Source organism: Aspergillus pseudotamarii (assembly GCF_009193445.1).
Source record: "Aspergillus pseudotamarii strain CBS 117625 unplaced genomic scaffold BDV38scaffold_39, whole genome shotgun sequence".
Classification (NCBI taxonomy): domain Eukaryota; kingdom Fungi; phylum Ascomycota; class Eurotiomycetes; order Eurotiales; family Aspergillaceae; genus Aspergillus; species Aspergillus pseudotamarii.
Genome location: NW_022475053.1, coordinates 107,425 through 127,250, shown reverse-complemented (window position 1 = coordinate 127,250; position 19,826 = coordinate 107,425). Strand labels below are relative to the sequence as shown.

At 48.6% G+C, this 19,826-nt stretch overlaps 9 protein-coding genes across 9 annotated transcripts; 7 read left to right on the top strand and 2 right to left on the bottom strand.

Moving 5' to 3' along the window:
* Positions 1–29: 29 nt before the first annotated feature.
* On the bottom strand, positions 30–1,015 carry BDV38DRAFT_284519 (GPI anchored serine-threonine rich family protein; the record flags this gene model as incomplete). Its single annotated transcript, XM_032060291.1, has 5 exons — positions 30–157; positions 219–544; positions 630–755; positions 826–904; positions 964–1,015. The coding sequence occupies 5 exons, from the start codon at positions 1,013–1,015 to the stop codon at positions 30–32; spliced, it is 711 nt and encodes a 236-aa protein (XP_031911902.1).
* Positions 1,016–4,061: 3,046 nt separating this feature from the next.
* On the top strand, positions 4,062–4,406 carry BDV38DRAFT_284518 (uncharacterized protein; the record flags this gene model as incomplete). Its single annotated transcript, XM_032060290.1, has 1 exon — positions 4,062–4,406. One exon carries the CDS (start codon positions 4,062–4,064, stop codon positions 4,404–4,406), a length of 345 nt encoding a protein of 114 aa, XP_031911901.1.
* Positions 4,407–4,586: 180 nt separating this feature from the next.
* On the top strand, positions 4,587–5,471 carry BDV38DRAFT_250985 (uncharacterized protein). Its single transcript, XM_032055013.1, has one exon. The coding sequence runs from the start codon at positions 5,031–5,033 to the stop codon at positions 5,463–5,465; it is 435 nt and encodes a 144-aa protein (XP_031911900.1). The 5' UTR covers positions 4,587–5,030; the 3' UTR covers positions 5,466–5,471.
* Positions 5,472–5,704: 233 nt separating this feature from the next.
* BDV38DRAFT_272496 (glycoside hydrolase family 88/105 protein) lies at positions 5,705–6,820 on the top strand (the record flags this gene model as incomplete). The annotated part of the gene is made up of 1 exon (XM_032057496.1): positions 5,705–6,820. The coding sequence occupies one exon, from the start codon at positions 5,705–5,707 to the stop codon at positions 6,818–6,820; it is 1,116 nt and encodes a 371-aa protein (XP_031911899.1).
* Positions 6,821–7,557: 737 nt separating this feature from the next.
* On the top strand, positions 7,558–9,516 carry BDV38DRAFT_250981 (Smr domain protein). The gene is made up of 2 exons (XM_032055012.1): positions 7,558–7,707; positions 7,802–9,516. The coding sequence occupies exons 1-2, from the start codon at positions 7,678–7,680 to the stop codon at positions 9,449–9,451; spliced, it is 1,680 nt and encodes a 559-aa protein (XP_031911898.1). The 5' UTR covers positions 7,558–7,677; the 3' UTR covers positions 9,452–9,516.
* A 278-nt stretch (positions 9,517–9,794) lies between these two features.
* Positions 9,795–10,493, top strand: BDV38DRAFT_284515 (peptide-methionine (R)-S-oxide reductase; the record flags this gene model as incomplete). Its single annotated transcript, XM_032060289.1, has 2 exons — positions 9,795–10,062; positions 10,123–10,493. The coding sequence occupies 2 exons, from the start codon at positions 9,795–9,797 to the stop codon at positions 10,491–10,493; spliced, it is 639 nt and encodes a 212-aa protein (XP_031911897.1).
* A 614-nt stretch (positions 10,494–11,107) lies between these two features.
* BDV38DRAFT_250976 (stromal membrane-associated protein) lies at positions 11,108–13,988 on the top strand. Its single transcript, XM_032055011.1, has 5 exons — positions 11,108–11,333; positions 11,429–11,597; positions 11,657–11,701; positions 11,771–11,873; positions 11,927–13,988. Exons 1-5 carry the CDS (start codon positions 11,225–11,227, stop codon positions 13,247–13,249), a joined length of 1,749 nt encoding a protein of 582 aa, XP_031911896.1. The 5' UTR covers positions 11,108–11,224; the 3' UTR covers positions 13,250–13,988.
* BDV38DRAFT_122995 (Zn(II)2Cys6 transcription factor) lies at positions 13,672–16,740 on the top strand. Its single transcript, XM_032051144.1, has 3 exons — positions 13,672–14,522; positions 14,582–15,058; positions 15,126–16,740. The coding sequence occupies exons 1-3, from the start codon at positions 14,094–14,096 to the stop codon at positions 16,332–16,334; spliced, it is 2,115 nt and encodes a 704-aa protein (XP_031911895.1). The 5' UTR covers positions 13,672–14,093; the 3' UTR covers positions 16,335–16,740.
* On the bottom strand, positions 16,741–19,683 carry BDV38DRAFT_123046 (putative chromatin remodeling complex subunit (Rsc9)). Its single transcript, XM_032051145.1, has 3 exons — positions 19,460–19,683; positions 19,061–19,390; positions 16,741–19,005 (listed from the first exon to the last, which is right to left on the bottom strand). The coding sequence occupies exons 1-3, from the start codon at positions 19,491–19,493 to the stop codon at positions 17,147–17,149; spliced, it is 2,223 nt and encodes a 740-aa protein (XP_031911894.1). The 5' UTR covers positions 19,494–19,683; the 3' UTR covers positions 16,741–17,146.
* Positions 19,684–19,826: the final 143 nt, after the last annotated feature.

The following is a 19,826-nucleotide window of genomic DNA, read 5'->3' as shown; positions in this document are numbered from 1 at the left end:
TATTCTCGTATCGAATCCGAATCTGCGATTTACAGCGCTAGGGCGAAGAGACTAAGCATCAGGGAGCCGGCAGCGGGGATCGTAAGTGCTGCCGAGCCGCCAGTCGATTCGGTCGGAGCAGCGGAGGTGCTGGAAGCGGAGTTCGTGGCAGTAGAGGCTGTTGTTGGGAAACGGACTGTGTCAGCAAACCATTGGGTTGTAAACCGTGACGTACTCACCCTTGTTCACGGAGGCAGAGGGGGCAACGGTGCTAGATGACGGAGAGTATGGCGCACGGGATGATGATGGTGAAAGTTTAGAAGTGCTGAGGGTGCTGTGGATGATGCAGGGACGGGAAGTGATTTTTGTTTTGATTGTGGTGCTGGTGCTGGAGCGGGTGCATGATGGTGCGGTGGATGATGGTGTTTTGGTGATTTTAGTACTGAAATATTGCTTACATGGCTTGGGGGGGTCAGCGACAGCCGTCACATTGAAGATCTGCGACTGGGCCAGGATGCCGGTGTTCTTCTTGGAGTTGGATACAAAATTGAACTGGTATCCGGTGCTAATTGGAGGGTGAGGATTAGTATTCACACTCAAGATTGTGAGGAGCATAGGAATTCTAGGTCCAGCTCTTGGGATGCACACACCCTGTCTCAATGTCCCAGATCTTGTCAATAGTGTATTTGCCGTCCGAGGTCTTGATATCCTTGGCGATCTCTTTCTCGGAGGAGGTTTGGTTCTTGAGGACGATGTTGACTTGCTCGGGGTCCGAGCTATCAGAGGCAATTCAAGTCAGTGTTTCCATTGCTTCGCCTGTCGGTGTTGGTCCAACTGAGTACATACGGGACAGTGGTCCATTTGATGGTGTAAGGCTTGCTGAAGTCAACCTTGTCCCCGTTCTGGGGGGAAGTGATGGTGACAGCTAGATATCAGGATTAGCACGTTGCTTCCAACTTTGCAGTAGAAATGAGAATCACATACCGAGCGAAGAAGCCGCATAGGCAACAATCGAAGCGATCTGGAAGAAGCGCATTGTGATGATATTAGGAGGCAGTAGTACGTAGAAAAATATAAAAGGGTATCACAAGACAAGCGATTTGATTCAACCAAAGAAACTAAAGTGCAGAGGTATAATATATTTTGTGATTAAAAAAAAATATTGAACGCTGAAGGACAAAACAGTGACTTTATATAACGATTCTAGCACACCGCAAAGTAAACCCATGAGAAGGTCAATTACCAAATCCTGAGTTCTTGATTTGATCCCTCATCTTCCTCCTTCCCTCCTGTAGTCTCCTTTGGGACTGACCGATAGGAAGTAAGCTTCCACTACGAAGTATTTTGGGGCACGATGAGTAGGGCACGTCGCAAGCACAGACTAGGGTCCAGCGTGCGTTGGATTTGACGCGAGGGGCACAGATGATCTGTCTTTCCCAACCTTCTCACTTTTTCCTATCTAGGGCGGAATCCAAGGCTCATGAAGCTCTTGACACACACTATTGGCTTGTTTGTAATAGTGCCTGCAGCCTAAATTACTATACTCTTTTTCTTTCTGTATCCCTCCCCTTTACTTACGAAACAATCTCAAGGCCCCAGTGTTTACTGGTCGGGGTCCTATGCTCGCAGGGATACAGCCCCTTCCAAGGAAGAAAACTGGATAAGTGATAGCAGTCATTGAATTTGTACCCTGTTGAGATCATAGCGTAGTTACAGGCTACAGAATAGCCTTGTTTCGCTTTGCGATCGCCGGCCGGAGATTGAAACGAGTCAAACAACACACCGAAGGAGACTTTGACGATCGCTGGACAAGGAGATTATTTGTCGACTTTTTGATACTGCGACAACTTTGCAGATCGGCCATTGCTGCAAGTACTGACAGATCTTAGTATGAACGAAACCTGCTATACTTACACTGGATGTTCCATGGACTACTAATCTCTGCAGGCAGCAGATCTTCACAAAACAGCAATGATAATGATTAGTATCGTTCAGTTTTTATCTGGTCCAAAGAAAACAAGAAAAAAAAAATCAAAAATCAAAATAAAAACAAAAGCCCTGTATAACCCGAACTGTACCCTCACCGCCGAATGGGCTGTTCGGCGATGTATGTACACTTGGCACATTATTTAATCTTCTATTTCCTACAACGGCAAGTCCACTTTCAACAAATCTAGAAAGGTTCATTCTAAGTTCTTGATAGCTAGAGCCATTGACTTTGTGACGGGCACCGAGCGCATGAACCAAACCATACACATCATCTGCGACCAATGCCAATACGATATGTCAGAAGTGATCTCCCAACTTAGCTTTCGGCTATCGACTTTTTAACCTTCGAGCTGTCCTTAGTTGAAAATGCACATCGACATCCAGCACGCCATCCAAGTCACCGCAACTTTTTTAACTCTGCATGTTTATCCAGACGCATTTCAGATGTGAGAAGCCCTGATGCTATTCTTAGTCAAAGAAAAGCGAGGTACGCAGATCCTCTCGGCGTCATACCTACCAGGTTCAGCTGCATTTGGAGCTTCTTGCGGTGTATCTCGTCACAGTTTTGATGACATGCTTATCAGCTATGGTCTATTATTAGTACTACATGCCCATCAAGTCACCAGGCTTCCAGTATAGATAGTCTCTTTATGTGCTTACGACTACATTCAGATACGACGACTACAATATACGTGAAGAGCTCTTGCACACGGGCCAAGGACGCGCAATATGCTGACTCAAGAGCTCTAACTCTCTGCTACGCTTTATGTTATCTGAATTTCTTTCTTTCTTTTTCTTCTCTTTTTCTCTTCTTATCTTTCTCGAGCCACACGGCTAGGGGGCTTGTGTACAGAATGGCCGCGATGCTTTGGGCATCGGTGAGCTGCGTTCATAGCTAGCAGCTAAGACTGAGGGTGATGGTTTGATATGAAGTATCTGGTTGCCTTGATGGAATTTTTCGTTGGCTAGAGAAGAGAAGAGACAGGACAGGGAAGCTAAGAACCTAGCTGACAACGGTTGTAGATAAGGTTTCACTATTTATCATTCGCCTATAGATATCAAGGTTCGTCGTCCTGTCTCAACACTCTAAGGCAAGGACGCCAGAACAAGCATTATATGACTTGGATATGTTTCCTCATGCTATTCGCTACAATGTCACTTCAAATCTCGGACAAATATCAATTTGATGACGACCGTTTCCCCGGGCGATTAGCATCCTGGTTACACAGGAGTATGGCAGTCGGAGAATCCTTCGAATTTAGATGCCGAGGTTGTTGGAACAATCTAATTTCTATGAAAAAGCTCGATAAACGAGTTGAGGCAAAAAGGAAAAGGAGCCCATATCGAAAACCCCTCGTTTCAAGTTTTCTGTTGTTCAACGGATGACGAATTGCTACACATCGGAGCCAAAGTAGGGCCGTTAGCTTTCATGGTGGAAGGTTGTTTTCGTCGCCTTTGGAATGTGTAACGATATACGTTCTCCGGAATTTTGTTTTCGGCTGAAAATCCCAAGCCAATGTGTGATTGAAGACGTGGACAAACACACGTATATCAGCACAAATGGCTTACGGTTGTGAGAGGATAAGCATATTCCGCTTCATAAGAATTAAGCATTTCGCTCAATCTCCTTCATTTTATCGTCAACTAGATTACCTTACGAAGATAGCCCTCGGATTCTATTTGCTCGATCGTCATGTTTGTTGGAGCCGACGCTTGTCCAGACTTTTAGCCTTTGGATTGCTGTGAGAGGCGAAACAGAAACGATACAGAAAGCAGGCAGCAAACATACCATCCATTTCACAGAAAAGAGTTTACCATTCACGGATTATCCTAGGAATTTTTTGATTCGTAATGGTGAGGTTACGTATGCCTGTTTCCCACTGTGACGCAAAAGCCTGGATTAGGTCGTCCTCATACATATAAACAAAGCAATTGCTCCCATCTGATGTGCTTCGCACAATCCTCATACCGTGGCATCTATTACTATCTTCAGGGGGTATACCATCTTCTCTATCTCTTAAACCTGTATCACTAGGAACCCTCAGTGTTTAACTAAACATTTGATACTGTGTCTATAGCCCTAACTCCTAAGAATGAGAGTCCAAAGCGTCACTTTCTTCCTCGGTCTATGCACCGCAGTCTTCGCAGTCCCTCATAAGCCCCAGAACGAAAGAGGTATGTGGAAGAACTGGCAAGAGTCATCAATGACTACTGTGACGCCGACGCCGACGCCCACTACACCTCCGGGCGACGACGATGACTCTGGGGAGTTTCCCTTCCCATGGCCCACCGAGTGGCCACCAATCTTCGATAACTACCCAGAAATCGGAGGCAATGACGATTCAAGCTCCGACGATGTGCCTGATGCCAATGATAAATCTACTTCTGGGATGCCAGACGTCAAGGGCGACGAGCGTCCTTCGAAGAGCTTGAAGTAGGCGGGTAGGGTCTATGCTCGCGGGCTCTATTTGATTCGCCGGACGGAGGATTTCTTGTGCGGTTGTCGCGTCCTGTGTTGAGGGTCTAAAAGTTTATGGAGGGTGATGGTGGGATCAGGAAGGCCTGTCTATCTAGTTATTGATTGCAATACGGTTACTCTGAGTGCATATCATGCGTACCTTAGTAGGATCATGGACACTATTCTTTCGTTGGCACCCTTACTAAGTGATTCCTCACACCAAACCTATAACTATGCGGTGTATCATGGAGGACTAGCTACAAGTGTCTCACACAGAGCTGTGACTAGGCACTGAAATATAGTTAATGCGACTAATAGAGGAGCCAGAAATACTCGATATCTATCTCATGCTTTGTCTATACAGGTTACCTCTGAGCCCTAATTCTTTCATGGCTAAAGCCCGGGGTCCCTCTACTTCAGATTCATAGATAACTATTTATCCGCATGCAGTCTCTCCGCACTTCGATGTAACCCACATGGTGAGACATCGCGGTATTGAGGTCTTTTTGTATCCTGGACAGTTTGTCCGACAACGCCATGGTTCACCTGGCATTTTCAAACCAGTCTTTCAGTCTCCCGCGGACAATGAAGGATCGCCCAAATAATGAAGTCCAACAAGAGACCAATGCTTGTACTCTTCTCTGTTTTTCTCTTTCTTGATATTGTAACAGAATCGAGGATTGTCTTGTGCCATTCGAAGGGTAGAAGCAGCTCAAGCAATAGTCATAAGGGAGCAGGGCGACTTGACTGTAGTAGATCGCGATCAAAGGTTGTGAAGGTCAGAACTTGCGACGGTTGGAATCGGGACATGAAGGGGCAGCGTATAACTAGTAGAGATTCTTGGACGCTGAATCAGTGCTGTCCCAGAATGCGTACGTACTGGATCATGCCCGGCGAAACTATTCTATCCAGTCAGCCAGGCAAGATCCAATCGTTTAGGGCTATCGGCATTTATCCAGGTTGGGGTGGAGACTCTCCACCTCTCCCCTCATCCACCCCCCTGGTAGTAAATCACCCCGAACAGGGCCCACCGAGGTAATTCAGCCCGCGAGTCATATTTAGCACGGAGATTTCATATTAATACTATGCGGAATTTAGTTCGGGCTGCAATGACCCGAACACCTGGCCGCGTGCAGCTCAGAAGAGTAGAATTGGAAGTTGGGTGTTGCGGGGAGAGAGACGGGGAAATGCCGGTCATGGATTTAGTGCTCTAGTACTTATTGTGAGCCCTGCACCATCGAATGAATCGAGCTGCGTGCGACACAGCCCGCTTTTACCATGGCATCGAAAACCCCCGCCTCCGAAATCCACCGGGTCATTGACCTCCTCATTGACAACCTCATAAACATTCGCGACGACACGGGCCGATTTCTTCTACATCTTGAAGATGGCCGCACCATCCAGGCAAAATGCTGGAACGGCTGGGAATGGACCCATGGCATCGGACTGTACGGTGTATGGAAATTCTACGAGATAACGGGCCAAGCCAAGTACCTTAAAATTATCGAGGACTGGTTTGCTGAGCGCTTTGCTGAAGGCGGCACTACCAAGAATATTAACACGATGTCTGTCTTCCTGACTCTTGCCTATGTCTATGAAACGACAGGCAACCTTACCTATCTACCCTGGCTCGATGCATGGGGCGAATGGGCGATGCACGAGTTGCCACGCACCAAGTACGGTGGTATGCAGCATATCACCTACGTCGCAGAGAATGACCAGGAACTCTGGGATGATACACTTATGATGACTGTGATGCCGCTAGCTAAAATCGGAAAACTCCTTAATCGACCTGAATATATTGCTGAGGCGAAGCGGCAATGTCTTATCCACGTAAAGTATCTCTTCGACACAAAAACGGGTCTCTTCTTCCACGGCTGGCGATTCGAGAGTGATGGACATAAGAACGGGGGGCACAATTTTGCGGATGCACGGTGGGCGCGCGGGAATAGCTGGTGCACCATCGTTATCCCAGAGATCCTCGAATTGCTGGAACTAGAGCCGAGTGATCCTATTCGGATCCATCTCTGCGATACACTTGAGGCGCAGTGCGCAGCACTGCAGCGGTCCCAATCTATATCGGGTGCTTGGCATACGCTTATCGATCACCGGGACTCGTACCTAGAGGCATCAGCGACTGCTGGATTTGCGTATGGTATACTGAAAGCTGTGCGGAGGCGGTACATCGGGTCGCAGTACCGGGCTATGGGAGAGAAGGCTATCAGCTCTGTGTTGAAAGATGTAGATGAAAAAGGGGAGCTCCAGAACACTAGTTTTGGCACGCCGATGGGCTATGATCTTCAATTTTACAAGGATATCCCTCTTACTGCCATGCCGTACGGCCAGGCCATGGCAATCATGGCTCTGGGGGAGTATCTATGGACCTACCTGTAGCCGGCTGTTGAATTGAGATTCGATCTGAATATGTTTGAACAGGGTAACTTTCACTGATCCAATCAAGTTAGACCGTTAGTGTCGGAAACTCATGAAAGTAAAGATATGAATAATTATCTTAAACTGAATTTGAGCTGCCTTCCCGTAACGCCAAAACCAACGGAAAATATATGGCTGGAGATATCGACAATGCGATCTGTTTACAAAATGCCAAAGTGGCTCCGTCGAGGACAGGGCGTCCGATAACGTCTTAAGACCAGTTAACTGCCGTTGGATCCAGTGCAAACAAAAGCTTTACCCACATCATGACTACTATCTTGTGCCATACCTTAACCTTGTAAGGTTATGACCCTGGGACTAATAGTTTATTGCGGTGCTCAACCCTTTATCAAAGAACTCTAGGGGGAATAAGGAAGAAAGGAAGGATAGCCTTGTGTTTCAGGGTTATCGTTGGGATGTGACGATCGAAGTTGATGGTTAGATCGAGGAAACTATACACTGGACTGTTGCTGACCAAGCTTCTCTCTGAGAATCCATAACTGGTAGTTGATACTCCTCGCTACGAGGTTGGTGATTTGTATGACTCTGATCAGGACGTCAGGTCTTGGCCAATATTTTCCCAATATTGTTCGCCAGATCATTATGTCATCGATGATTGGCGCGCTATTTCCCACTCTCCCCCACATCCTCGATTTCGATCGCAAACACAATTTCCCCCCTCCCCCCATTTCCACTTCAACAATTTGTGTATTCGCAGGACCCCGATTTCTTGCCCAAGTACTGGAATTTCCTGAGCCTCAGAGGCATGCTTAGAAGGCCCCTAATACATCTCCGACATATTGCTAGTGACTTTGAAGATGGTTGACCAAGCCGATAACCAGCTAAGAGTCAGTTCTTGCACCCTTCGCGTCCACCGTGGAGATGTATGACTCAAGTCGGGACTCTGGTAGCTGATTGCTTAACTTGTCTCTGCTTCTTTAGGAATTGGAAAAGGACTATTGTCCGCCTCTTGACCCAGCATTATTTACAGCTATCGCCTGTGACTATGATCTCTCTGACTCGGCTCAGCTCCAGCAGCTTCGCGAAACCCTCGACACCCTCAAGCTATCTGCATGGGAACAGGAAGACCTTCCCTTTGACCCGTCTGGTACGAGTGGCCTGGGCGCAAGTGGTGTTGATTCAGAAGGGATACCGTCGGAACACAGCGTATCGCAAAACGGAACTGTGCGATCGCGTGAAACAGACATCACGAGCTTGGCATCGGAGTTCTCCTCCTTCAGCGTAGGCGACAAAGGCTCGCACAATGGTAAGAGCATATCTCCACGCGTATCCTATACTATTAGTGCAGATGGATCACTTTGTCTATCGGGTGCAACCGAGGAGGATAAGATTGGCTACTTGTCGGAAATGTTTCCCTCCGTCGATAAATTCACCATCCAGCATGCACTACGGAAGTCTAATGGGGATGTTGATCGCTCAATGGATGTCCTGCTTAATCTCACTTTCTTCTCCGAACAACCTGCAATTGAGGACGGGGATATGGTCGCTATCCCTAAAGGCATAGACGGGTTTCAAGATGGCTCGGATGGGGAAACCGGGCGAAAGAAGAACCGCAAACGCAGAGGGAAAGCCAAGAGCGGCCGCATTTATGAACGCCCATCCCCCTTGGATTCCGAGGCAGGCTACTGCTTGCAGGATGAACCCTGTACTGTTAATAAGTGGGATGCGGCGCAGAGGGATATTGAGTTTATTCACTCCAGGACTTCCCCTGTCCTGAAGAAGGAAATGGTCACATCCACCTACCATGCTAATGGTGCTTCTTTAACAGCGACTATTCGGTCCCTGGCAGAGACACATGCACCAAAAGATGAGCGGGCCATAAGCCAAGATACAGTTATAGAGGCACAAGTTGCCGAGCTGATCCAGGAGCTTCCTTCTATTCCGCCCACGACGTTCGCAGGTCTTCTTAAAGTTACGAGGAGTTCTGTCTCGGCCGCTAGTGAATTGGCAGCTGCAATGGTGACAGGGCCAGTAACCCCATCAGTGTCTGAATTGATTAAATTCACTACTTCACCGCCACCAGTCGATGTCGAGGTAGAGACGCCTAAGCGACGGAATGAGCCGCGGGTCATTCGAGATTATGACCGTGTAAGAAGTTCCGCAGGTGCTCATTTTGCCGCCAGTTCGGAAGCACTCGCTAAAGCCTCGGCGGCATATCGTCGCGGCAAGTCCGATCGCCTGATGGGGGGTGCAGCTGCTTATTACTCGGCAGTCGGGCGAGATCATCTAGAGCGGGCAAAGCGAGACGCAGCCGAAGCTGCGGATGCCCTCGTAGATTCGCAGTCCACGCACAATATGCTAGATCTTCACGGAGTCTCGGTGCAAGATGCCGTTCGCATCGCCAATGAACGGGTTTCAGATTGGTGGGAGTCTTTCGGGGACGCCAAATACGTGCGCGGTGGTGAAATAGCCCGGTCTGGATATCGCATCATCACTGGACTCGGGCGACATAGTCATGATGGGACATCGCGTCTGGGTCCTGCTGTGGGCAAAATGCTGGCTCGTGAAGGCTGGAGAGTGGAAGTAGGCGAAGGAGTCTTGACTGTTATAGGTGTGGTGCGACGTCACTGAACCTTGAACTTCATTTGTTGAGATACCCTTTTTGCATTGTTTGATGATCTAGTCATGCATTTTGAGTAAATATTTGATATTGTGAATTTTGTACAGTGAACTCTATTGGGCCTTATACGATGTATAAGAAGCGTTACCTTGGATGAATTTGCCATAGGATGAACTTTGTAAAACTCACTGAGTTGGATATACAACAATTTACTCCGCAATCGGGATTTATGACGTAAATGCTTAGCCAAAGCGGAGAAACACATCGACATCTCTAGTAATAAGTGGTTAAATTCTTCTACACTTTCAACTATCTTGCGCAACTTTGACTCTCTATTCCACAATTACGAGCCTAATGCGCATCCAACGCTTCTCCACAGTCCTCCGCGCTGTCACCTTCAAATACCGGCCCACACCTCTCATCACGAAAGCCACCTCTCAACATCCGAGCAATCCATCCTTCTCAATCTCAAAATCCACTACACTCAAAGCCGCCCCAGGAATCCTCCCATTCCTAAGTTCTTTCTTCACGACAACCGCTAAACCCGAGACTGACAACAATAACAACATGGCCTACCCCGACCAGCGCAGCTCCGAAGAATGGCGCGCCGTCCTAAGCCCAGGTTCGTCCCAGAAACCCACTCAACAAAACCCCAGCTAACATCGGCCCCCAACAATTGTAGAACAATTCCGCATTCTCCGTGAAAAGGGCACCGAGCGTCCCGGCACTGGCGAGTACGACTCCCACTATCCCTCCGAAGGTGTGTACACCTGTGCGGGATGCAATGCCCCGCTATACAAAGCGACACACAAATTCAAGTCCGGCTGCGGCTGGCCCGCATATTTTGATTCTATCCCTGGTGCTGTGACGAGGCATACGGACAATACTTTTGGGATGCAGCGGACGGAGATCGTGTGCAGTAACTGTGGGGGTCATCTGGGGCATGTTTTTAAGGGGGAGGGGTTTCCGACGCCGACGGATGAGAGGCATTGTGTTAATAGTGTTAGTCTGAGGTTTCAGGAGGGGGAAGAGGGTGTGAAGACGAAGGCGTAGTTGGGGGGGGTGCTGGGTTGATTGATTTCTAGGTGTATGTTGGTAGTACTTTGGTAGGCGTGGGTAGGCGTGGGTAGGTGTTTATTTATTGGACTGGTTTAGCTCTGAGGGTATACTGCGCTGCCGGTTTTAATATTAGAGAGGGTGCTGTTGTCGGAGCTTCAAGAGTGTATGTAGGTACGTATAATTATCAATGAATGAGTGTTCACTTTAACAATAATCATCAGACTCAATTCACACATTCCCTTAAAGTCTGTCTAAATTTTTATTTCTCTCTTGGTTGAGATCATTTGATAGGAACTTGGAGCTTCTTGTTCAGAGTGGGGCAATCATAACACTGCCCGGATAAATATATATATCATATATAGATCATGAAGAGCGATGAATGCGATTGTAATAACTGTGATCAAATGCGACAGAAAAGTAGCATCATCGAATGAGGTTGCTAAGGCAAGACTACAGCCAAGTGTTACAAACTTAATGCTAAGCTGGAAGAATATACTCAAGCTATCATTCAGTAGACCATGGCTAATTGAATGCATTCAATGAGCTGCACACCCGGCACGTGTCCCCCACCCAATCGGGCATCCACATTGATTGGAGCCTGAGGCTGTCAAACACCGCATCCGCCACCTGACGGGAGATTGTCCCCGTGTTTCAACCACCTTACTCTCCATTCGCCTCCCCTTAGACCTTCTCGGCTTCCTGAGTGCACTGCATTTCCTACTGTGATGTCTCGACGTGCGACACCGGGTCAGGCTGCTCAGAACCAGCAGACTATTAAGGCTCTGCTGAAACTCGAACACAACAAAATATGTGCCGATTGCAAGCGCAACAAGCGTTAGTACCCCGGAGTTCGCCGTACGCCTTGAAATCCTTTGTATCTACATGCGGCCGGGAACAATAGAATGCTTAGCTGACAATTACCTCATTAGATCCACGATGGGCGTCCTGGAACCTCGGCATATTCATCTGCATCCGTTGCTCGGGTATTCATAGAGGCATGGGCACACATATCAGCCGGGTGAAATCCGTAGATCTTGACTCCTGGACCGATGAACAACTTCAGAGCGTGGTGAGATGGGGCAATGCAAGAGCGAACAAGTTCGTCTCCGACTAGGCATTGTATTTTGCGAGAACAAGCGTGCTGATGGTTCGGGCAGGTATTGGGAGGCGAAACTGGCGGCCGGTCACGTCCCGTCGGAAGCGTAAGTAGATTCGCCGAGATGATATGGATGGCTGGCTAGAAATTCATTGCTGACGAGGGTTGGGTCTAGGAAAATCGAGAACTTCATTCGGACCAAGTATGAATCCAAGCGGTGGATTATGGACGGCCCGATGCCCGACCCTTCCACACTAGATGATGGTGATGACGATGTGGTAAGATTCTTGGCATCTTCCTGTAGTCGGTGATGACTGATTATATTCTGAAGCCGCTTGCGGTTGTACAGGAAAAGGCAAAGATCGAGCGTTCTGCATCTCAGCGAGTGGCGGCGTCTAGTCAACCACCGGCAGCGCATCGCCAGCAAGCATCGATCGACCTCTTCGCTGACGATGACATTGCTCCCCCAGCCCGTCCTAGCACCACGGACCCTACACCACGAGCCGCGCCGAAGCAGCCTCAGTCTGCTCCCAAGCCAACACGCCCTGGGGACTCACTGCTCGGCCTTGATTTCTTTGGCAGCGCTCAGCCGACCACCAACAGTCGCCCGTCCAGCACGGCGTCTACCCCTGGTGGCTCCACTGGCATTTCTAGGCCCGATTTGAAGCAATCTATCCTATCTCTTTATTCAAAGCCTCAGCCAGCCCCAGCGCAGCATGGGCGCACTTCTTCGTTTGGAGATTTCGGAGACCTGGCGTCTCCCGCGCCGCCCTCAGCTTCACCATCTTCTAACCTGGGTGGTCTCACTGATGCCTTTAGTGGACTTAGCTTCCCATCAACTACTTCTCCGCCACCTCAAAAACCAGCGGAAAAGCCATCTCCATTTGCTAATCTAACAAGCTTCGCCACCAAGAAGTCCACTCCAGCAGCTCCAAAGGTCTCTTCCCCTACGGCGTCTGCCGGCAGTGGTGGGGGTAGTTTGTTTGACAGTCTTACCTCTCCCACTATCCCTGCAGCGAAGCCTCAGTCCCGTACTACATCGATTTCTTCCAATGGGTTCGATTCAGGATTCACCAGTTTCGCGTCTCCGCCATCTAAGCCGAATCCACCACCACCATCTTCATTATCTAATGATCTCTTTGGACTGTCATCCCCTGCTCCCGTTGCTCCGTCCAAGGTATCTTCCCCGCCAGCCCCGACAGCAACCTCACCGCAGCAAGAACTGAAGGCCGCTTTCAACCTTAACCCCCCTGTGCCCGCTCCGGTCTCTTCAGCGCCAAAACCTAGCATGGCCGCCACAACAGCATCTATCGCAAGCGCACTCCCGGCAAGCATAGATCCTTGGGGAGGAGGTAACGCCTGGGGCACCCCAGATCCTGCGCCAGCTGCTGAGCCCTCGGGTTCGTCAATGATGAAGGTTCCCGATACCCTGACTGCCAATGACATCGGGGCCGGCTGGGGCGCCCCGGCGTCCCCATCCGGAGGTTCGAAGCAAGCACCGGCAGTGGCTGCAGACGAAGATTTCGGAGGCTGGACCAGTGCGGCACCTATCTCATCTACAACGCCAGCCACTACGAGTAATATGAGCGTTCCATCTAAACCGGCAGGCGGGTTTAGCGGGGCTGATGATTTATTTTCTAATGTATGGGAGTAGTTGTTCCCCTCCTGTGGTGACCCAGAGATGCACATACTTGGTGTTATGTTAGACCTCAGCGCCAGATCGCAATTTATTTCTTATTTTTTTTTATTTCGTTCATCTTACACCCTTCACATGTTCCTCTTCTGCCTTTGAACTTCTAGATGCCCCGTCTTACTTTATTTTTCCTATGCGACACTGCAACCTGCTTTCATCTGATCACGACTTGGGACATGGAGTTAGGGCTGTAAAAATGGGCGGTTTTTCTGGGCAAAAGATTTTGTAGCAATGAGTCATAATGGCCCTAAGGGCGTTTTCATGACGTTCAAGATGTCACTGGTTATTATGAATGGCACTATTATCTAACATTTGGGTGTAAGGGAAATGAGTATCTTTGTTGATCCCAGCGGATATTGGGGTAAAAGCGGCGCGGAGTCGGACCGAAGTTACGATTTGATAAATGTACGGAGTACTTGGTATTTAATACCTAACTCTATTTCATTAACCATTTCTCCTGGCTAAAGATCTCCACGTTAGAATCTCGGCGGGCTTATATATGGCAATGGTTATTGATCCAATGCAAGGCGGCGAAACCTTCCTATAGATATGCAATTATTACTCCGAGTGAGTACGGAGTATTAGCAAATGCACCATATCTCGTTACCTTAATCTAACAATGTCTCAACAAGCTAATATTGACCACGGCCAACCCTTGACGGTGCACACACTCGTCTAAAATCATACGATTGAAAGGGCCGTTTTGCTAGCAAATGTTATACAATTGTATGACTTATTCCCACAGATTTTACTAAATTATATTAACTTTACTAACTCGCATGCCGAATAGCGTTTTGATCCCGTGATGGCGGATTATCGCAGGCCGATATCGACCGGGAAGGAACTGTCCCAGCCTATGACGTCTACGCCCAGGGTCCGGCTGAGCTGCGAATTGTGTCGCCAACGGAAGGTAAAATGTGACAAGCTTAACCCCTGCACAAATTGCCAGCGTTTTGGCGCTACATGTGTCCCTGTTGAACGGGCGCGACTGCCGCGAGGCCGGTCTGGAAGGGTAACAGGGAAGAATGCTTCTGGACAGGACACGGGCTTGAAAGAGCGTGTGGATAGACTTGAGGAGCTACTTCGAGAATTGACTGAGCATGATGACGGCACAATTGCCGCACAGATCGGTTCTAGTTGCTCGGGTAGTTCAGATCAAGCTCCTGTTAATAAGCAAGTGAATAAATACGAGCCTGGAACGGAGAATTCGCTTTGGGCGAACATTCTAAAAGAGGTAGGATGTCTCTATTTGGACTTCATTCAGCAAACATACCTCTAATGGCATGATAACAGATACATGACATACGTGGTACTAAGAGTTATGGCTCAACCAGTGAGGGGCGTACTTCCAACAATGATGCTATGAAATTTAGGGAGCTTCTTGCAACACCAAGGGCACTTGGTTCGTCAGTGGCCACTAGAGAGCCAGCTCTCACTATACAGGCCGAGAAAGCCCTAGTTCAAGTCTTTTTGGAGAAAGTTGATCCGGCCTTCAAAATACTACATGCCCCCTCACTCAAAGCGTTTCTACTCGATGGCAATCCCTACCTCGACTATGAGCCGGGACATATGGCTCCGGCCGCACTCTCTTCTGCAATCTACTTTGCAGCAGCATGTAGCATTACGGAAGATGAGAGTAAAAAGCTACTTGATTGTAACAAAAGCTGGCTAGTGGCACGGTATCAGCAAGAGTCAGAATCAGCCTTAGCAAAAGCGGACTTCATGACCAGTAACGACTTGACTATCCTGCAAGCTTTTGTTCTGTTTTTGGTAAGTGTCCATGCTACCTACTATTCCTATTCTTAGAGAAACCTTTCCAACAATATGGCGAATTCAGCTAGCTTCGCGGTCTCAAGACTCGAGTCGACGAGTCTGGACTATGCTGAGCATGGCCCTCCGTATTGCCCAAGCGCTTTTACTTCACCTCCCCGAGCTACCGTTTCCAGTACGACCATTTGAACGCGAGCTGCGTCGACGTTTATGGACCTACATTGGCTTTCTTGATATACAGTGCTCCTTAGAGCGCGCATCGGAGCCCATGATGCAAGCAAAATGGGTGGAGTCGAACCCACCCTCAAACGTCAATGATTGCGACATAAGTTTCGGCATGAATGGCCCAATCCAAGAATCCGAAGGTTTCACAGACATGACCTTCGCATTGATGACTCTGAAAGCGCAAAACACAGTTCGGCTGCTCAATTTCTCAGACTTCATCGACAAAACTGTGAGTTGCGTCAACAAACGTCAACAGCTCGTACTCGAATTCCAAGAGACGGCTTCAAAGCTACTCCAGAACTCCCAACCCGACAAAATCCCATTCCATTGGTACACGAGACAAGTAGCCGAGATCATAAGCGCCTCCTTACAACTAATCGTCCTCCGACCCTTACAACGAAACGCGAACTTCATCCCTCCCCGCGTCCGCGGAGACCGTCTTCTTCAAATAGCCGTCGACGTCCTGAAGAAGTCAAAAACCATCCGCAGCGACCCAAGAGGCCAGTCATGGCGATGGTGCGAATTCATGTTCGTCCCGTGGCATTCACTGGCCGTAGCCATTGCCGAACTGTGCGTCTGCGAGGATCACTCCCTAATGGAAAGTTTCTGGGGCCCTGTCCGAGAAGCGTACGAGAACCTGGCTGACCTGATCGCCGACTCGCGTAGAGGGATGGTCTGGAAACCAATGGAGAAAATCATGGCGCAGGCAGAAGCAAAACGAAACGAACTATTGGCGGCATCGAATGTCGTCTCATACCCGACGCATTTTCCTGGAACCGCTGCTCCCTTACAAGTGCCGGTTTGCGCTCAGATGAGTACGCAGCCCTCCGTGGCATTGTCGGGGGATATTATTCCAGGTACGGGCACTTATACTGAGGCTGCCCCTATTGTGACACTCCCAGAGACCGTTGGGCTTGGTCCTTGGCCGAGTGTCTGGGATGCGGTTGATTTTGGGTGCCCGGTAGCTACGAACGAGATGTCTTGGCTGAACTATGAAAACTTTATTGAGGACGTGTATGGAACTATGGACTATACCCTGCTATCCCATTAATCAGCAACGGCTTGGTTGTCTGACCTGAGCTGTGAAGCCGGTTACTCAATGACATTACGGGAGGATAGATATACTCGAATTCATGTATTCAATTATAAAAGTCTAGAAACGCCCGTCAGACTAAGCCATGGGTTATACAAGCATCCCTAGGAGTCAACACAACCGAACAAACCCGCCATATAGCAGACAGGGGCTCAAATTTCCCACTCAGCTACGTACCCACTCCATATAGTACACAGATCAACAATGGAAGGTAGAGCAAATGCAGCATTACCGAGGGTAAAAGAAACCATTTATGAAAGAAGATAATGTGTCATAATAATCGAACAAAAAGGGGATAGCAGCCATTCACCATTTCTACCTCATAACCCAGACGCCATGTAGAGTCAAGTTACATTAGCCCTTCCGACATTAACAGATTCATCTCTGATCTCTTAGACAAGAAATAGAACCCAACTCCACCGCGCTTTCGCATGAGCCCGATACATACGTTCGTGGCTGTGAAATTAGCAAGAAGTGCACGTGAACATGGATAGGGATGGGAAAACAAGAAAGACTCGTTATCCGAGCTAATAATAATATTGAAATAGAGAAATCAGAGGAAATGCAGGGTATTTGTACAACAGATAGCATAAGGATAATGTAAAGGGAAAAAGGGGGACCGGAGGAATGATACGACAAGTAGAGAGTGGGATCCAAAGAGTGCCGAGAGAGCTCATTTAGTAAGTAGATAGGTAGTACTTTAGAGAGAAGCTCTGACTGGATAATGAAATTCCTTGTTGATTTTTCTTTCTTCTTTTTTTCTGTTGGATTTAGTAATATTCCTCTCTTTCTAGGATCATAATTAACTCGGTGAGTTCCTTGCGTAGTGACCGGTTACGGTCCCATATCTCGACGATCCTTGGACGATGGCTTAGGAATACGGCCTTTTTCCATGATAGGCCGTCGTATTGCTGTGCGACTCGGTCCGGTAGATTCCTTGCAAGGTTGCGCAGGACCAATGCGGCCTTGTACGCTACTCCAACAGGTTCTCCTCTCTCATTGACGGGTGTGTCAAGGTAGAACCATTTACGAACGATACGTTCCTGGAGTACAGGGCGTTTTGAAGACGGCGCCTCAGCATCCGCGGGTCGCTCTTCGGGCAAATGTGAAGAAACGTGGCCTGCCACCATGGCAGTGTTAGCACTGGGGCCAGACGAGCGGAATTTAGTACAGTTGTCCCAATGGCAGGTGTGTATTGGTGACTCGGCTTTGTCCAAATTATAGTGACCTGACGCCTCACCACTTGTGGCAAGGTTCATATGATCTGAGAAAACATGATTGCGAAGATCTGTAGGGGTTTTAAAGGCGCGTTGGCATGTTTTGGATGGTTTCGAATTGTCTGTCCACTTGCAGAACAAGTAAGGGAAGCCTTGGAAAGTGTAGGCAGTCTCCAGCGGTCTGATACCCTTGATGATGAACCTGGTAGTTGCACCAGGTCCGTTGATGACCTGTGCTTGTGCGTTTGTGAAGGTCGTGCTGACATTCTTGATGAACTCGGCCGCCGGTAGAACACCCCCGCCAGGAACCCGAGGGTCTGCGAATCGGCTTTGATACGCTTGCCATAGGGCAATCTGCGTGATCTCACAATCAGCATCTTCGACGAAGCAACAACGCAACCATCGGGAGCTGCGCTCAGGTTCAGACAGTTCCATTAGGTCTTTCAAGAGCTCCGGGGGGACACGGGGAATTTCCGAAGGGGGCGGTGCCACTTTCTCCTCTTGCAAAACCGTTTCCTTCTTGCTGGCTCGCGCATCGTGCGTTAATAAGGCGATCATGCGCGGCGCAAAAACAATAGGAAGGTTGAAAATATCGATCAAATTCTCAATGTTCTCCCGAGAAAGCGTATACTGATACCAGAAGTCCAGTGCGCCGCTCAGGATATCTCTATCCTGGTCAAGCAGCGTGTGGAAATACAACTGTTGCAGGGTATCTTTTGGTACACGTTCCATTGCCCGGTTTGCCTCCTGGTCATCTAGTTCCGTTGAAAAATGAGTAAGAGCCCAGAGTGCACGAATAACGTGAGCACGGTCTGGTGACTCGAGACAGCCGAGCAAGGAAATCCAGAGTGGATCTTCAGGGTCAGTCCTCATGAACTTCGTAACTTCTTCCGCAATATCCAACGCGTCATTCTTGATTTCGTTCAGACGTGGCTGGTTAGGGAGGTTAATCAGAATGACCAGAAAGTCCCTCAGTAGTCCTTTGGCGTAGCGCGATACGTAAAAAGCGTTTTCTTTCAACAAAACCATATTCCGGAGAACCAATGTGGCCTCCTTAACATTTCGAAGACGGTGATTGAACTCATAGGTCTCAAGAGTGTCGTCTGGTAATGTTACAGGTATCTGTTTAATCTTCTCCAAAATATCTCGTGTGCCATGTAGCGAGTTCAACACATTGACACGGTCGGTGGGTTGTCGAAAATCATACTGAAGTTCCCATTTCACGCCAGTGCAAAGGATGGATATATCTATAGCTTTCTCCATCAGGGTCTCCGCAAGCAGTGGAAAACCCTCAAACTTGAATTTATCCCACCTCTGGTTGGAGATCTGCACAAGATGGTACAGCGCGAAATCAACCTCATCCGATATTCCTGATTGTAGGCCATAATGGGCGCGTTTGTAGATATGATCCGCTAGAAAAGTGTCAGTCATGCCTACAAAGCTTAGGTATAGCACGAGCCCACGTACACTTCGGTACCTCCAAGTATCTGAGGGGAAAATACGGATCGTAAAAATCAGGTTGCTTCGCTGACTTTCCTCTGTCATTAAGGCCAACAAAGAGGCCTGGTCTGTTTCCAGGCGTGGCTACTTCACGTGTGGACATCGGAACCTTCTGCTCCCTCCCTTCCCAACTATCGACTGTGGGATGAGGGCTATTTGAGCCGACGGAGTTGGCGTGAGTCTGGGACATTGATACTGGTTGTGGGGACTGTGGGTGTACGTGCACGTGTGAGCGTCTAACTGGCGCAGTATCTGGGATGAAGGGCTGGTTGGCTTTTGGGGCTTGCCGCAAGCCCTCTACTGACAGTCAACACAAGTTCAACGATTGCAAAGGTAGTCTCATTAAAGGAGAAAGGCATCACTTACCACGCAGGGACGTGCGTGGTGTAGCAGTACTCATTTTCAACTGGACCCAACCTAGTCGCAGCTGAGTGAAGGGTTACCTAAATAAGTTCCAATACTGGAGCTTTCTTCTTTACTGAGCTCCTTTGAGAACCCAGAGCCAAACTCACACGACTTGGGAGCAGTAGTTGTCGGGCAACTTCTTGTTGACTCCAGAATCTCGGCCTTCGTCCTGTGTTTGGATATAGTAGAACCCAGTAGAACACGCAAATCGATCGTAGGCGTTTGATCGTGCCTTCTCGCTTTTCCTTTTCAAGCCAGGGATCCGGTTGCGAACGAGGGGTAGTATAATGTCCTTCTGTAGAGACAGGATCGAATGTCGAGCTCGAAC

Bases quoted from the DNA above. Each gene is read 5' to 3' on its own strand.
- BDV38DRAFT_250985 (XM_032055013.1), top strand. From the start codon at position 5,031: ATGAAGTCCAACAAGAGACCAATGCTTGTACTCTTCTCTGTTTTTCTC.
- BDV38DRAFT_250981 (XM_032055012.1), top strand. From the start codon at position 7,678: ATGGTTGACCAAGCCGATAACCAGCTAAGA. The intron at 7,708-7,801 runs GTCAGTTCTTGC...CTGCTTCTTTAG, and splicing joins AAGCCGATAACCAGCTAAGA to GAATTGGAAAAGGACTATTG.
- BDV38DRAFT_250976 (XM_032055011.1), top strand. From the start codon at position 11,225: ATGTCTCGACGTGCGACACCGGGTCAGGCTGCTCAGAACCAGCAGACT. The intron at 11,334-11,428 runs GTTAGTACCCCG...TTACCTCATTAG, and splicing joins CGATTGCAAGCGCAACAAGC to ATCCACGATGGGCGTCCTGG. The intron at 11,874-11,926 runs GTAAGATTCTTG...TATATTCTGAAG, and splicing joins ATGATGGTGATGACGATGTG to CCGCTTGCGGTTGTACAGGA.
- BDV38DRAFT_122995 (XM_032051144.1), top strand. From the start codon at position 14,094: ATGGCGGATTATCGCAGGCCGATATCGACCGGGAAGGAACTGTCCCAG. The intron at 14,523-14,581 runs GTAGGATGTCTC...GCATGATAACAG, and splicing joins GGGCGAACATTCTAAAAGAG to ATACATGACATACGTGGTAC. The intron at 15,059-15,125 runs GTAAGTGTCCAT...TGGCGAATTCAG, and splicing joins AAGCTTTTGTTCTGTTTTTG to CTAGCTTCGCGGTCTCAAGA.
- BDV38DRAFT_123046 (XM_032051145.1), bottom strand. From the start codon at position 19,493: ATGAGTACTGCTACACCACGCACGTCCCTGCGTG. The intron at 19,391-19,459 runs GTAAGTGATGCC...GACTGTCAGTAG, and splicing joins ACCACGCACGTCCCTGCGTG to AGGGCTTGCGGCAAGCCCCA. The intron at 19,006-19,060 runs GTACGTGGGCTC...ACACTTTTCTAG, and splicing joins ATACTTGGAGGTACCGAAGT to CGGATCATATCTACAAACGC.